The following is a 16117-nucleotide window of genomic DNA, read 5'->3' on the forward strand; positions in this document are numbered from 1 at the left end:
TGGGCAGCCAAAACGGCTGATTTTTTTTTTTTGGGGGGGGCACCCCCCTACATCCTTGTGTAAGGTGAAGTGCAGAAGAGTTTACAACGCCCAACAGGGAAGCATGCTAAGTTCATGCTTGCCTTATGAGTTTCCACCAGAGGGCTTCCCTGTTGACTGAGTCGAAGGTCATGGTTAGGTCGATGAAAGCCATGTGCAGGCCACGATGCTATTCTCTGCACTTTTCCATTATCTGTCGGACAGCAAAGATCATGTCAGTGGTGCTCATGTATTGGTCCAAGCCACATTGAAATTCTGGGAGGAAGTTCTCCGCCTCAGAAAGAAATCTGTTTAGGAAGAATCGGGCGATAATCTTACCAGCTATGGATAGCAGCAGGATCCCACGGTAATTGCCACAGTCTATGTTCCATCCCCTGGGTTCGTTGGGAACACAAGAGAGCAAATGCCAGTATTCTTGCTGACACCAACTGTAGAAGCATCGATGCTACCATTATCCGTGAAGAACTAGGCTGGACTGACCATGTTACCCACATGGACGACAGTAGACTGCCAAAGCAGCTAATTTACAGTCACCTAACAAATAGTCAACGTAATACTTGCGGGCAAATGAAGAGGTATAAGGATAGTCTTACAAACCTGAAAAAGTGCCAAATCGACCCCCTCACACGAGAGATGGTTACTCCACACCGTAACGCTTGGAGGAGCACCATACAAGAAGGTGTCAATACTTTCGAGTTGGCCCAACTGCAAAACGAGACAGACAAGCGCCAACGCCGGAAAGACGTTGCAGCCGCCCCTCCCGCAATAGATGTAGCCCCCCCCACATATGCATCTTCTGTGACCGACCCTGCCAGTCCCGTCGCGTCCTCTAGTCACCTCAGAACTCACCATTTTAGGTGACATCCTTAATAACTCATATCATTATATCATAGCTGGATGATTGTCATACTCGATTCCGTGTGACAGCAAAGTAGTAGTAGTAGTAGTGTGTGTATGTGTGTGTGTGTGTGTGTGTGTGTGCGTTTATTTTTGTTTTTGCGGTTGTAGAGTAGGAATATATTCATGTAAATAATATATAGTTATATTGAATTCACCCCTGTCAGACAGACACTAATAATTATATAATAAATATTAATGCTTGCCCCTCGAGTAACGAGGATAGCCTGCCCTAGGGCCACCTAGGCGTGAATTTTGTTTAAGGTGTAGAAGCTGCCGCCAACACAACAACCACACCCCAAGTTAACGAGCCGTATGACCCAGTGTCAAGGAATAGTCCGAGAAGACTGGACAACTCTCCAACTTCACTGGCTAGCCATAACCCTGGAATACGATTTGCAAATCGATTAACATCCAGGTTCCCAATTACTGCTGGGTAGACAGAGGCAAATGGGGTAAAGAAACTTGCCCATAGTTTCATCCTACCCGGGGATCGAACTCGGGTCCTCTCAATTGCGAGACGAGCATGCTGACCATTACTTATACGAGTATACCATAAACTGATAAGGTAATAAGCATGACGTGTCGAACTGTGATTGGTTCCCATGCTTTTGAGTCCAGATGTAGGTTTGAGGATTGGAACGACCAGAGTGAGTATACGTCCGTCACAACCAAGAGAGTGTATTTACTTATTCGTTCGGGTTATTACAGTACGTCAACGGAGCAACAATGGACTGGCTGAAGTCTTCTTAGAACTTTATTAGATATTAGTAACTGTTTCCTACGAAAAGCTAACTATCTGAAAGTACTGTATGAGAAAAGTGCTTTTGTAGGAGGTAACTCCTCCATTTTTCCAGTAAGCAAATTAATAAATAAGTGTGTGAATGAAACATTTAATACGCAATGACTGAAATGAAGAAAACGTCAGTGTGTAACAGCAAGGAAGATTAGACGAAAATGACAAAGTAACAAATGTTGCATAGCATAGTAATACGTCGTGATGGTTGAACTGAAACTAAGATCTTTCTTACCTTTGGAGTATGTAAAACGTCAAAGAAGATGTGGAAGGTGACATAGGTTTTTATGTCTTGTGACCTACAGTTTCGAAGGTAAACGAGGATGTCGAGGGTGTATTCAAAGTCTGCATCAGGGGCGTAAAGAGCCATACTCACAGGACCCTGCAACAAAAATATTGCACCTTGTGCTACATATGGTGATACACTTTCTGCAGGTTGCATATTTATATCTATAGCAGTACTGATGAACAGATGGTTCCCTAGCCTAATTTTAGATATAAGAAAAAAATAATATATGAATAAGTAGGCCTATATTCTCTTAGGATTTAGCTGTCAGAAAGTGTAGTTCTCTAGCAATTGAAATAGTTAAAATTGGCAAAGAAATAATAACTGAACGAATGTGAATTTTTTTCTAATTTGACGATGATAGAGGACTGGATAAAAGATTTCATCGTCCCCTACTTTTGGGTATGGTAAGAAAAATAATGAGAAGAAAACTTATTGATCGTCTATGGGGCATTAATGTTTATAGGTGAGGAGTAGAGCATGTATTTAAGTTATTAGTGGCGTGAATGTAGGATCTGAAATGACTGTGGGAATACATCGGAGGTATAAGCTGTCATCTTGGGTCTTGGCGATTTAAGGTCTTTATGGGTCGAGGAATATGAGAAACGAGTTTATTCAACTGAGACTTGAAATGCAACTGAGATATGGGAACATATCTCCCCTTTCCCTCCCGCTCACTGGGCGAATGCTTCGAATTCAGAGTTCAATGTTTGGGTTCAGACCTCAGGGAGAGAGAGGATCGGCAGCGTTAAGTATTAAAGTCAGGATTGGAGCCAACTGTACATTATGGTATGATTCTTTGCATATTTTGCATGATATCAGTAATGTTGATGTTACTCGGGTAAATTAGTATGACACTTGCATGTTAGGTTGATGCATGTTCCATGGGTCAATTTATAGTTATTATGCGTGTTTCTGTCACAAGATTAAGGATAAATGAAATGTACTAACAACTACTGGAACGTGATGTGCGAAACCACCAGAATTATTAAATTCTATTGAGAGAAAATCATTGCAGGTTAATTATGGAAGCCGTATTGGATTATAGATTTGAGATTACAAGCTATTTTTTTTCCATTTAGGGATAATTGGGATAGTTACTCACCAGAATATTGGGGTCAAACATTGAAATTGCTGCTCTAACAGCTACTGTGGCGTCCATATTGGATTTCAGTGAGTTCCAATGTAGTGATTTTGGTTGATTTTTATTATGTTATTCAATGTCAATCTGAGAGCCAAAAAATGCTATTTTGAAAACTATCGGAATTTGTGGTGGGTATATCACTAGATTTACCGGACTATAAAGGAACAAGACACAGGCACCGAAAAGATACTAAATGTGGTTATGGCACAGGAAGAACAGAAAGACCAGACTCCCAGAACAACCACAATTTCAGACAAGAGAACACCTACTGTACAACAGTGAAGCCTCCCCCTTGCAACAGATCACGAGGAACAGAACAGCAAACACAATCCATTGAATCCGTCGGTTAATCCCCCAATTAACCGGCTTGTTCACATATATTAGATATTAGGGTTTTAGTAACGAAACCCAATTGAAGTTCCTTGTTTTATTATAAAAGGATTATGTCTATAATTCCTGAGTGTAGCTCAACCGTAAGTTCCACTATTTATGAGTGAACGAGAAAGAAGACGGAGTTTATAAATATAAACGTTGATCACGTCCGTTCGATATTAGTTGATCTGAGTGACTGATTTAGGAGCGTCGCTGGTGCGTGCTTACATAGATGTTGACATATGGGCTTGTCCCTCTTGGGAAAGCTACCGTTCACGTGTTCAACTCATGTCTTACTCATAGACAGTGGAAAGTTACAGGGTGGTGAATCTGAATATAATATCAGATGTATTGACCTATTAATATAATATGTTCTGTTGATGAGACAGGGGCCATTACATCGCTCGGTCACCTACCAGCCGAGCCAAGTGAGGCCTAAATAATCTCACAGAGTAGAGTACATCCTAGACAACCCTAACCATATTATAAACAGATGTGTAGACACTAAGCTAGGGAATCTACTACTGTAGGGGTATCAGGTACTACAGGGTACCTAAACTTCATTTTGGATGACACTGCCTTATAATAACAGAACAGAAACATAATTGCCAAAATTAACATAATTGAGGGAATTGTAAGGCTTGGTATGGCAAATTCCCGTTATAGATAAAATGGCAAATTATTACTCAAATCAGCAAAATGTGTCTCTTTCAAGAATGCTAGGTTTTTTTATTTCTCTGAAACAATTTGAATATCCTTTATAGTGAAATTCATGACAGGAAGTTGAATTAAAGCAGACTTGAGTTTTATATTTAAAGCAAAGTGCTGATGAGTAAGCAAGGTCCGTAATGTACCACAAGTGATTTCACAGTAATCCGGACCCTTGTAATGCCCTTTCACAGCTAGCTGCTTAACACCATCATGGCATTTTAAAATAACAGTAGTAAGATTTCGAAAGAACAAATACTGCACATTGTGAAGATGAGCGTGAAACACAGTTGTGAGACTAACTTGCCTATAACTGCATTGCGCAAGTGCTGTGCGTAGATTGGTTTGTATGACTGCCAATTCACATATTCCCTCTGCAACAGGAATAAACGCGAACATGTAGGCTGGACATACGTGTAGGTGTAGATAAGACAGCTTACACTGTGACAGCACCTTAGGATCCTCTATTGACAATAAAGAATAATCTTCATCTATTAGATAGAGTTCTTTCGGCCTATCCAGAGTATACAGTGTGTCGTTAACAAACGAGGGGAAGGGTTCTAAATGCCATGCATGAAACTGATGTTACCCTCGCATAGAAATGTGGATCAGGATAGCATTGTGCGTGAGAGTCGACTCCAACAGTGGGTAATAATATTCAACCTCATTGTCATTAAAAATAGGAGTTAATTGATACTGCAACTTGGCTATCTGTGAAGCGTCAAGAAGCGTCTGCACCGGCACAAGCTTTGCGGCCACACTCCTATCCCTGCATCTACAATGCTGTCAATTTGGTTCATTTTTAGTGGTTACAATCTTTTGACCTGAAATTTCAGCAGCATGCAAATATTCTGTGATATAAAGGAGCCATTCTAACGTCGGGACTGATTTCTGTAACCTATTAACAATCCTCTAAACTTTGTTAGACTCCGATATTATTGCATTAACCTTTTATTCTAAAGCAGTAATCGCATGAAAGGTTTGAGAAACAACACGATTCTTCTGAGATACAGCTTGAACGACAATGTCCATTCGGTCCCCCAATTTAGCTACATCATTGGCCGTTGCCGTGCCAAACAAAGTGCTTTGGATAAGACCCACAAAATTAAAGCGACCCCTTCTTCGTCGTGTCTAAGAATGAACTTCTTTAGCAAGATCCGCTTGAGACGCTGGTATATTCTTCCCAACATCGACGAGAAGCTTGCGAAGGTTCTGGAGACGAAAGTGTAGAAGGTCAATAGTTAGTGAAACTATCGTCGATTCATTAGAAGCTGCGCTGAGACCATGAAGGATGTCCAATGCTGATTGTAGTTGGGCGTCGACGTTGACCATCTGACGCGGAAGCTGGAGCAGTGGATGGAGTTCTTACTTGATGTTCACCACGTCCTCAACTTTGGTGGACGGCCCTGCCGGTCCCGTATCGGCCTCTTGAGTCACTTCAGAGCTAACTCACCAACGAGGATAACATCCTAAATAACTATCATAGCTGGATGATCGTCATACTCGATTCCGAGTGACAGCAAAGTAGTAGTAGTAGTAATGCAGTGGAATATAGAAGGCCTATTCTACAAAAAACCCTCATGATAAAAGATTAACAGATCCGCCTGCCTGGATAACAACAGTACCCTGTACCAAAAATGTCTAACTCCCATGGCGGCATGATTCTCGTTAGGGCGACCATCTCCAGCTGAGTAGTAGAACTTTTTCACTGTATGGATGGAATAGAGTCGGATGCTGTTCGGCTACATCTGGCAAACGTCAATCTCGTAGTATATAACATAGGTAAACCGCAGTACAAACGACTAGAAGCCGGTGAACTACAGTTTATAGAAACACACTAATCTGTGCCTATTGCTAGGGCTTCAATACAAACCATCCCACGTTCAATTCGACTTCAAGAACGAACCAGGGCGATCAACTCATAGTGGAATAGCTGATAGCTGTTCCAGAAATCACGATCCTTAATACTGGGGAGCAAACACACATACTGAAAGGAAGAGTGGACCTCACATTCATCTCCACTGGACTCATTCCAATAGGTCGCTGGGTGGTAAATGCTCCCTCCTCAGCTATGCCCGCCACCCAGGTGGAATACCAAGACAGCAAATTGGAAAACACAAAAAATAAAATATATATACATATATATATATATATATATATATATATATATATATATATATATATATATATATATATATATATATATATATATATATATATATATATATATATATATATATATATATATATATATATATATATATATATATATATATATATATATATATATATATATATATATATATATGAGGAGTGACTGATCCACATGTAATTTAAGGTTTTTGAAATATTTAGTAAATTGAACACGATTTTTCATATTGTTATGTGAATGATGGGAAGCATCGTGGTCTGGCACACACACACACACAAGTGCTGTAAACGTTGTGTGGATTCACTGGGTGGTTTGGAAGTGTTTATTTCCATTCATACTTTCGTAACTACAACTTATGGTATTTTTTTTCGTGTTCATATATAATGAAGATAATGCAGAGTATAAAATGCCATATACAATACTTATACATAATGTCATCTATACAGCCGTACTATGACTGTGTGTGGTCGTGCTTGTGTTGCCTCCAGATAGTTAGAGTGGGCCCCCGTCCAGAAAGGACACTGTTCTAACCTCCAGCACCGACCCAGGTGGGTTAGAGATTATGGTTTCCGACTGCACATTAAATTTTCTATAGGCCTAGTTCAAAATGCTTCCATCCCCTGACTGAGGGCGTTGCTTGGAGGCCTTTGTTTTAACTCGCCACGAGGCGTGGGTTTTTCAGCCTGGCCTACTCATGTTTCCTTGTTCGGCAGATCTGTCATTTTTGTTGTAACGGCTCTAAATATCACCTTAAAATTTCTGAATATTACATATATATATATATGTATATATATTTATATATATATATATATATATATATATATATATATATATATATATATATATATATATATATATATATATATATATATATATATATATATATATATATATATATATATATATAGATATTATATTTATATATATATATATATATATATATATATATATATATATATAAAATGGTGTTAGAACTATGAACCATCAGCAGACATTGACCTCACTGATGCCATACAACACGCAGCAGAAAAAAACATTCCCAAACCAAATCCTACAAATAGACACCACAAAGACTACTAGTTTTACTTTGTTGAGGTCACGGAATAAAATCCCATAATCAACACATTCAGAAGACATCTCCGACAGTACCCTTCCCCTGCAGAAGTGAAACTCTTGAAAGCTGTGGTCTAACATACTCGTTAAATTACTCCGAAAATTAAGGAAGTCAAGTGGCTCGAGTGGTGTACAACCTTCAATGTTTACGCCAATCTGAGTGATCTCTGAAGAAAACTCATGACAGCATCAGGAAAATCGTCCAGAGCTCCAGCTCACCTCTCGCTACTTCAAGAAGGAGACCGTTTGACAGAGCACTTCGCAGAACTCTCGTTATCAGTTCAACTACCTCTCGAAGTGAGACTTCATCTACAGCAAGTCAGACATGCTCTTGAACAACTTAATACCACAGAGTGTCTATTTACCACAGAGCAACTCAGAAAGTCCAGAAAAACAAGCAAAGACACCGCCTCTGGCAGTGATGGTATAACTTACACATCACTCAGCAACGCAGGATCTGCTAGTGAACTTGCTCTTCTCACAGTTATCAATGCGTCGTTGTTAACAGGCAGACTCCCGATAGCTTGGAAGGGGATAGACATTGTTCCCATTCCCAAACCCAATGATCCCCAGAATTTCATACCAATTTCAATAGCATCATGCATCGGTAAAACCGCTTAAAGGATGATCCTTAAATGGCTCCTCTGAAAAACTGGACCACTTCATCACATATTTGGCTTCACCAAAAGTGTCAGCACCTCACACAGTTTGACAACACTCCAGGGATCGATTGGCCAAAATAAGGCAATTGTTGCCTTCCTTGACCTAAAAAAGGCATTTGAGCTGGCGAATGCACAGGCCATCGTAACCATTCTGGCACGGAAAGCTTCAAGGTATGCTTACTAGCTTGGATTACTGACTATCTCCAAAATAGAACAGCAAGGGTTTCTTGTCAAGGGCACATTTCAGAGTACCAAAGACTGGAAAATGACACACCAAAAGGAGGAGTTCTTATTCCAACTCTCTTCAACATCCCCATGGAAATCTTATGTCGGTTCCCCTTCCAAGAAGGTGCCAGGCTACTATGCTATGCTGATGACTTAGCATTGGTGGTAAAAGGCAAAAATCAGATTACCAAAGCCCGAGAGACACTAAAACTCATCAATGAAGAATGTACGAGTCTCAGGTTCATTATATCAATTCCAAAATAGAAAACCACGAAAATTTGGCCCAGTGATCCGGAGACACACCTGAGAATACAAGATACTGCCATACAATATGTAAATTTATACAAATACTTGGGCATCGGTATTGACATAGGCCTCAAATTTAACGAAGAGATGCACTATCTAAGAGAACGGACGGACAAGGGTCCACATGGAGAGAGCTATGACAGGACCCAAGGTGGGGGCGGGCCATGTAGTCCTGAGAACGTTGTACATACACGCCATTCGATCATTACGGATTATGCGGCGCTGTCTGAGTGCCAGTGAAAGAATTAAATTGGAGGTTGCTTCAATATGGACAAAAATTGAAAACCTGTACATGGAAATAGGTCTCACATCTCCCCGATCCGGAACAGAACGAGTAACAGCGAGCTTCACAACAAAATTTATTATTAGGGTACGGAAAAGTGACATTATGAATAAACTCCTTATAGCCCTGAATCTTGACAGAGATGTCTTTGATAAGGACACATAGCCATTGTGTGTAGCTGATGCTGTGAATCGACTGAGATTGAAACACACAATCCTTATAAAGGCCCTGGAACAATGAGCCCAGACTACAGTACTCCAATACCGTGGAAGTCACGGGCCCGCAGTCTTCAACATTATAAAAGCTGAAACAAGAAAGGCTAACTGGAACCCACATGAAATCCGACAGATAGCAGAAGGAAACACAAAGGCTATAATGCTCACAATATTACCGTATATAACACTGACGGTTCCGTTGAAACCAGTAATACAAAGTCAGGAGCAACCTTCACCATACAATAGAAAGGGGTGACACAGTCCCTTGGAGGACTTCAGATGGATGCTCCGCTTAACAAGTATAGCTAGCTGCCATACTTGGGGTCCTACAAAACGTTTCCATAAACAGTAAAAAAAAATTGTAATACACACTAATTCTCGATGTGCTATTGAAACACTTCAGTGTAGAGACCCGAGAGACAACATTTATCTTATGACATCCACTGTTGTTCTACTGCAAGGGTTAAGGCGACAAGATCGGCATGGCTGGGTGCCCAGTCATGTCGGAATTTCAGGAATGAACGAGTTCAATATGGCCAAGGCTGCTCTAGGATAGCGAAACATTGAGATGGACATCCCACCAAGTGCGGAGCAGATAAAGAAGACTACAATTATTACTACTACTACTTTACTGTCACTCGAAATCTACTTATGACGATCATCCAGCTATGATACAATGATATGAGTTACTAAGGATGTTACCTTCGTTAGTGAGATCTGAGGTGACTCGAGATACGGGATGGGCAGGGCCGTCCACAGATGTTGTATGTGTAGAGGGTTACAGCTAGTGCGGGAGGGGAGGTAGCAGCTTCTTTCCAGTGCTATCACGTGTCTGCCTCGGTAGGCAGTCAGGCTAACTCGAAAGTATTGACACCTTTTCGTGTGATGCTCCTCCAAGGAATATGGTATGAAGTGATCATCTCCCAGGTGAGGTAGTCGATTTGGCACTTTTTCAGGTTTATCTTAAGACTATCCTTACACCGTTCCCGTTGTCTGCCATCGTTACATTTACCATTCTTTAGGTGAGTGTAAAGTAGCTGCTTTGGCAGTCTACTGTCTTCCATACGGGTAACATGGCCAGTCCAGCGTAGTTGTTCATCGTAATAGTAGCCTTGATGCTCCTACAGTTGGTGTCAGCAAGAATACAGGTCTTTGTTCTCTTGTCTTCGCAGAGAACTCGGAGGATGGAACTTAGACTACCTTAGTGAAAGTTTTCAAGTGCCTTGAGGTGCCTCCTATATGTGGCATCATGTCTTGCTGCCATACAGCAGGGTGGGATGACCACTTCTCGATACACGTGCAACTTCGTAGATAATTTCAGCTCCCTACAGCTGAAAACACGGTTACGAAGTCTGCCAAGGTCTTGAAAAACTATCAAGTGGATTATAGAAAGTCAAAGAAGATTAACACTAAAATAACGAACTGCCAGGTGGTACTATTGGGTCACGAATTATGAGAGACCACCACGCATGAAAGATATGACAAGATGGGACGAAAACATCCTTTCCGGCTGAGATTGGGCGACCCCCGCAAATGGGAAATGGGTATACAAGTACCGGCAAAGGAAGTCACATGTAATACCTGCAACAGAGAAGCAGAACGCTCACTGCAACACTACCTCATAGAATATTCTAGAACGCAATTACCTAAGAGAAACTTGCAACCCCCTGAAACAGCAGTGTGGGTTGCTAAAAGACTGACCACCAACCAGTGTCAAGAAATTCTACGGTTTCTTAACAAGTATCCACCGCCATGCTAGTGGAGAGACGGACAGTACATAATCAGAAAGATGCTGGTTCTTCCAGGCAGTGGGCGGACCAGTGATCTAGCATAAATAAAATAAAAATGATCTGTATCATTCTCTCTGAAGAAGACCTCTGATCGAAACATTCGAAAATAAAGTTCTCCTGCTTCATTCTGAGTTTTTCTTCCACGTAACAAGTCCATTGCCGAAGTGTTATATATATATATATATATATATATATATATATATATATATATATATATATATATATGCAAGTAAATCACTGTAGGTGCGCGTGATCTAGGTATATGCTGATGAAGAAGAAAACACAGAAGTTCCCAAGCGCTGTGAATTACACGAAAGCAAATCTATATATATATATATATATATATATATATATATATGTAATACTCAGAAATTTCAGAGTAATTTCAAATGCCCCGCCATTAGCGATACTGAGCGTTCAAGGTCATCTGAGGGGAGAGAGCGCTGCCTGCTCATAGCGAGAGATTGCGGAACTAGGCCTATGTGATATTAAATGTAATTTACCGAATTAATAATGATGCGATTCATGAAGTAAGGGACTATTATTGAATTTGAAATTATTATAGATCGTTTATCAGTCTGAATAATGTTACGGGTGTCCCAAGGAGTTATTAGTTAGGCGGAAAATATGTCACGTAGACCTAAACTAACGCCTTGAGAGGAGACGCGACGCTGGCTAGGTCTCAGTCGCGGGAAGCATTCACACAGGCAAGACGTCCCTGCGCGTCTGTCACAGAAATAGTCATGTGGCCTAGTCACCTGTGCTGCGCTATGGCAGTATAACAAGTAAGTCTCATTCAATCTCGGACAGGGTTTAGATAGGGCAGTGGTAAAGTTAACTAGAGCTAACAGTGAGTTCATTTCAGGGTTTCCGTCAGAACCCACTTGACTGGAGTTGACCGGAGTTTGACTGCGAGAGATTGACTGCCGTTTGAGACTGCCGTTGATGATTGAGGGTGGCGATTGTCGCCATTGGACCGATCAGAGTAGGCCTGTCACTGTTTAGCGGGGTACCAAAGGATCTCTTGAGGGAATCTAGCCGTCTGGGTGCCCAGCTGACGTCGGCTCACAACACCACATGTCCCGAGCCGCTTAGTGAAACCCTCTTGCTAACGGGAAGCTAAAGCTCCTCTCAACTGCACAAGGTCTGATTGGCTCACTCTCTTCCTGCCCATGGACGCACTGGGAGTACACTGAGGCTATCTGAGTATATTAATGGTCACACACTGAGACCGTGAGTCTAGGACTCTAGGAGATACCTAGAGGAACATTTTATCTTCCTTATTACGGGTGTAGTTAATACCATTTCTCAGTTACTGATATTATCTTGACGTGTGTAGTTTAATATTTCTTAAATAATTTTGATAGTAGTGTTTTTTGAATGTTTGTGTCATTAAGTGGAACCAGAGTGATACTGTGATTTGATTCTTTTAATGCATCTAATTGTTCTTCATATTTCTGATCTCAGGTATAACCTTGTTCCCCAGAGTAGTGGTTAAGTTAGGTTAGGAAGTGTGCATCTGTTGGGGTGCTATAATTTTGTTGAGTGCCCTTAAGGCCTATTCATTGTAGAGTATTTAATTTCTTAATTTTTATTACCATTTCCTCAGGACTGATATTATTTTGTTGAAAGCCCTTAAGGCCTATTCATTGTAGAGTATTTAATTTCTTAATTTTTATTACCATTTCCTCAGTGACTGATATTATTTTGTTGAAAGCCCTTAAGGCCTATTCATGGTAGAGTATTTAATTTCTTATTTTTTAATACCATTTCCTAAGTGACTGATATTATTTTGTGAAAGCCCTTAAGGCTGTTTCATGTGTGCAAGCAACATTTCTTAATACTTCGAATTTATTGTTGCCTGAGTTTCTAACAATTTCTATATCATGTATAACTTTTATTCCCCAGAGTAGTGTTTTAAGTTCAAGTTAAGAGGTGCGCATATTGGTGTACCATTATTTGATTGTGTTTGTAGTGTTGGAGGGAATATAAGTGTCTAAATTTTACAGTGTGTCTCATTCATCCCAGTCACAGACGCTATCCTTCCACGGGTCACGGACAAGTCATTTTGTTTAGTAGATTTAAGTGTTCTTGTGCTGGTTCGGGATTTTTCTCAAAGGGGCGCTTCCACTGCCATTACCATCTATTAATTTTTAATAAACCCCAAGTCAAGTGAGAAATTAAAGTCCAGTAAATTCCGACCGGTTACATATATAATCAACGACCTCACCAGCCAGGACTCGAACCCTCGACTTACTGGGTGGGACTAGGGAACGCTGCCGACCAACCCACAAGGACACTAAAAGCCGTCCTAGACTGTTATATTTCACACAAAGCCTGTTCATCGAACTGATGGCGCTGTGAGCCTCATTGGGAACTGCCCGTGCTGCGTATGTGGTGTCAGTAGCATTTTACCGAATCCAGCTGGTATGAAACACGAGGTACCATATATATACTTCATTTTTAGTCCATATAACAAGCGGACTTTGAACATATAATCAACGACCTCACCAGCCAGGACTCGAACCCTCGACCTACTGGGTGGGACTAGGGAATGCTACCGACCAACACAAAAGGACACTAAAACATAAGAACATAAGAAAATAAGGAGTCTGCAATAGACCGGTTGGCCTGTGCATGGCAGCTCCTGTCGAGAGTTACTACCACTCTCTATCATCCATGAATCCATCTAGCCTCCTTTTGAAACTTTCCAGAGTTCCCGCACCTACTACAAAGTTGCTAAGCTTGTTCCACTCGTCCACCACCCTATTTGTGAACCAGTTCCTTCTTATCTCCCTCCTAAACCTAAACTTATCCAACTTGAATCCGTTGCTCCGAGTCCTATCCTGCTCGGATATTATAAGAACTTTATCTATATCCCCTTTATTGATTCCTTTCACCCACTTAAATACTTCTATCATATCTCCCCGCACTCTTCGTCTTTCTAGGGAATGCAAGTTAAGTTTCTTTAGCCTATCCTGATATGGAAGGTTTCTAAGTCCCGCAATCATTTTTGTCATTCTTCGCTGCACCGACTCTAGTGAATTTATATCCATTCTATAATAGGGGCACCAGAACTGAACCGCATAATCGAGGTATGGCCTGACTAGCGCAAGATATAGTTGCAATAAGACCTCTGCACTCTTGTTACTTACACTTTTAGATATAAAACCCAATACTCTGTTTGCCTTATTTCGAACATTAACGCACTGTTTTCTAGGCCGTAGGTCCGGGCTTACAAGTAACCCTAGGTCTCTTTCACAAGTCGACTTCTCTAGGTTGATGTTGTTAAGGCTGTATACATAAAAAGTATTTGTTCTTCCAATATTAAGTACGCTGCACTTGCTGGTGTTGAATTTCATTTGCCATTTTTCAGACCACCTTTGCAGTTTATTTAGATCCTCCTGTAATGCATTTGCATCCTGCCCTGAATTAATTTGCCGCCCTATTTTGGTGTCATCCGCAAACTTGCTTATGTCACTGCTGATCCCAGTATCTAGATCAGGGGTTCTCAACTGGGGGGAATTCCCCCCCAGGGGGGGTGGAATTCAGGTTTTCAGGGGGGGGGGGAACTGATTCGGGAGCAAGAGATATGTTCGATGAGAAATCAATCACAGAATTTTGGCCCTTGATGTGCGATTCCTACCCAAAAGTGGGAGAAAGAGCTATCCGTGCATTGCTTCCGTTTGTGTCGACATATCTTTGTGAGTCAAGCTTTTCAACTTTGTTGCAAATTAAAACGAAGCAACGTAGTAGATTAGAGGTAGAAAATGACCTGCGTTGTGCCCTTTCAAGCTCTCCTCCGCGTATCCCAGAATTGGCGAAGAAAAAACAATCACAGGTTTCTCATTGACTGTAATCTTCATCTGAATAAAATTAATTACAAATTTACAATATCCAGGTATTCTATTGAACTTTTTGTTTATTGCATTATGCTTCAGTTTGGTCTGTTAAGTAATTCATTATAAATAAAAAAAAAACTATTTTACTTTTATTCAAGTTTTATAAATCCATCAACATTTTCAATTGGCATTTAATTTGTAAAACTCCACTATAAAAATAATCCATGTAAAATTGTAAATGTATATGTACTAATATGGAAAAAATAAAGGATTTTCAGTATTATATGCATATTATTTGGAATGCACTTTTTGAGGCAGACAATCTTGGAAAGGAGGGGGGAATGACATTCTGACATATGGTGAAAGGGGTGCATGGGGCAAACAAGGTTGAGAACCACTGGCCTATACAGTACAGTACTGTATATATATATATATATATATATATATATATATATATATATATATATATATATATATATATATATATATATATATATATATATATATATATATTGTGTGTGGCACTACGTGTATGTTGTGTGTGGGAGTAAAAAAACAAGCAGGTCCTGGGAAGTAAAATTAGTTACTCAGGGGGGTAAAACAGGACCAGGGAAGGGTAGGTTTAAATGTATACTATACAAACAGTAGGAGCGTTAGAAATAAAATAGACTTGCTGAGAGCGGTTGTATGTACCGAAGAATGTAGACGTCATAGCAATCACCGAAACTTGGATGAATCTGGCGAGCAAAACTTTTTTATCAGAGTACCACATAGAAGGGTACAACCTTTTTCACAAGGACAGGGAAGGTAGGAAGGGGGGAGGGGTCGCACTCTTCGTCAAGGATACATTAAAATGTTGTACTAATAATTCAATAAAGGATGAAATAGGAACCGAGTCTGTATGGGTAGAAATCACGGAAGGAAGAGAAAAACTAATTATGGGAGTGATTTACAGGCCCCCAAGTCTTGGGAAAGAAGCAGCTCAGCCCATATGGCAGGAAATGAGTAGGGCAGCAAAATATAACAACCTGTGCATTATGGGGGATTTCAACTTCAGAAATATTGACTGGGACAACATTGTAGGTGACTATGAATCTGAAGACTTCCTAGACGCAGTACAGGACAATTTTTTGAAACAACTAATTACAGAACCTACTAGAGGTGACAATATATTAGACCTAGTATTAACAAATAAAGAAAATATTATCAGAGATATCACAGTAGGGGAACAACTAGGTAACAGTGATCACAGAGAAATCAGGTTCACCCTAAATTGGGAAACGAAAA

The 16117-nt window shown here is 40.4% G+C and overlaps 1 protein-coding gene across 1 annotated transcript in view; it reads right to left on the reverse strand.

The window, feature by feature from the left end:
• Positions 1 to 208: 208 nt before the first annotated feature.
• The window catches only part of LOC121875262, a 169900-nt gene continuing 153991 nt past the window's right edge, over positions 209 to 16117 (reverse strand). Inside the window, exons 4-5 of the mRNA XM_042379723.1 lie at positions 1968 to 2114; positions 209 to 232 (exon numbers count right to left, since the gene is read on the reverse strand). Coding sequence (XP_042235657.1) covers positions 209 to 232; positions 1968 to 2114 — 171 coding nt within the window. The remainder of the gene's footprint in view (positions 233 to 1967; positions 2115 to 16117) is intronic.

Source organism: Homarus americanus, unplaced genomic scaffold, assembly GCF_018991925.1.
Source record: "Homarus americanus isolate GMGI-L3 unplaced genomic scaffold, GMGI_Hamer_2.0 scaffold56241, whole genome shotgun sequence".
NCBI lineage: Eukaryota > Metazoa > Arthropoda > Malacostraca > Decapoda > Nephropidae > Homarus > Homarus americanus.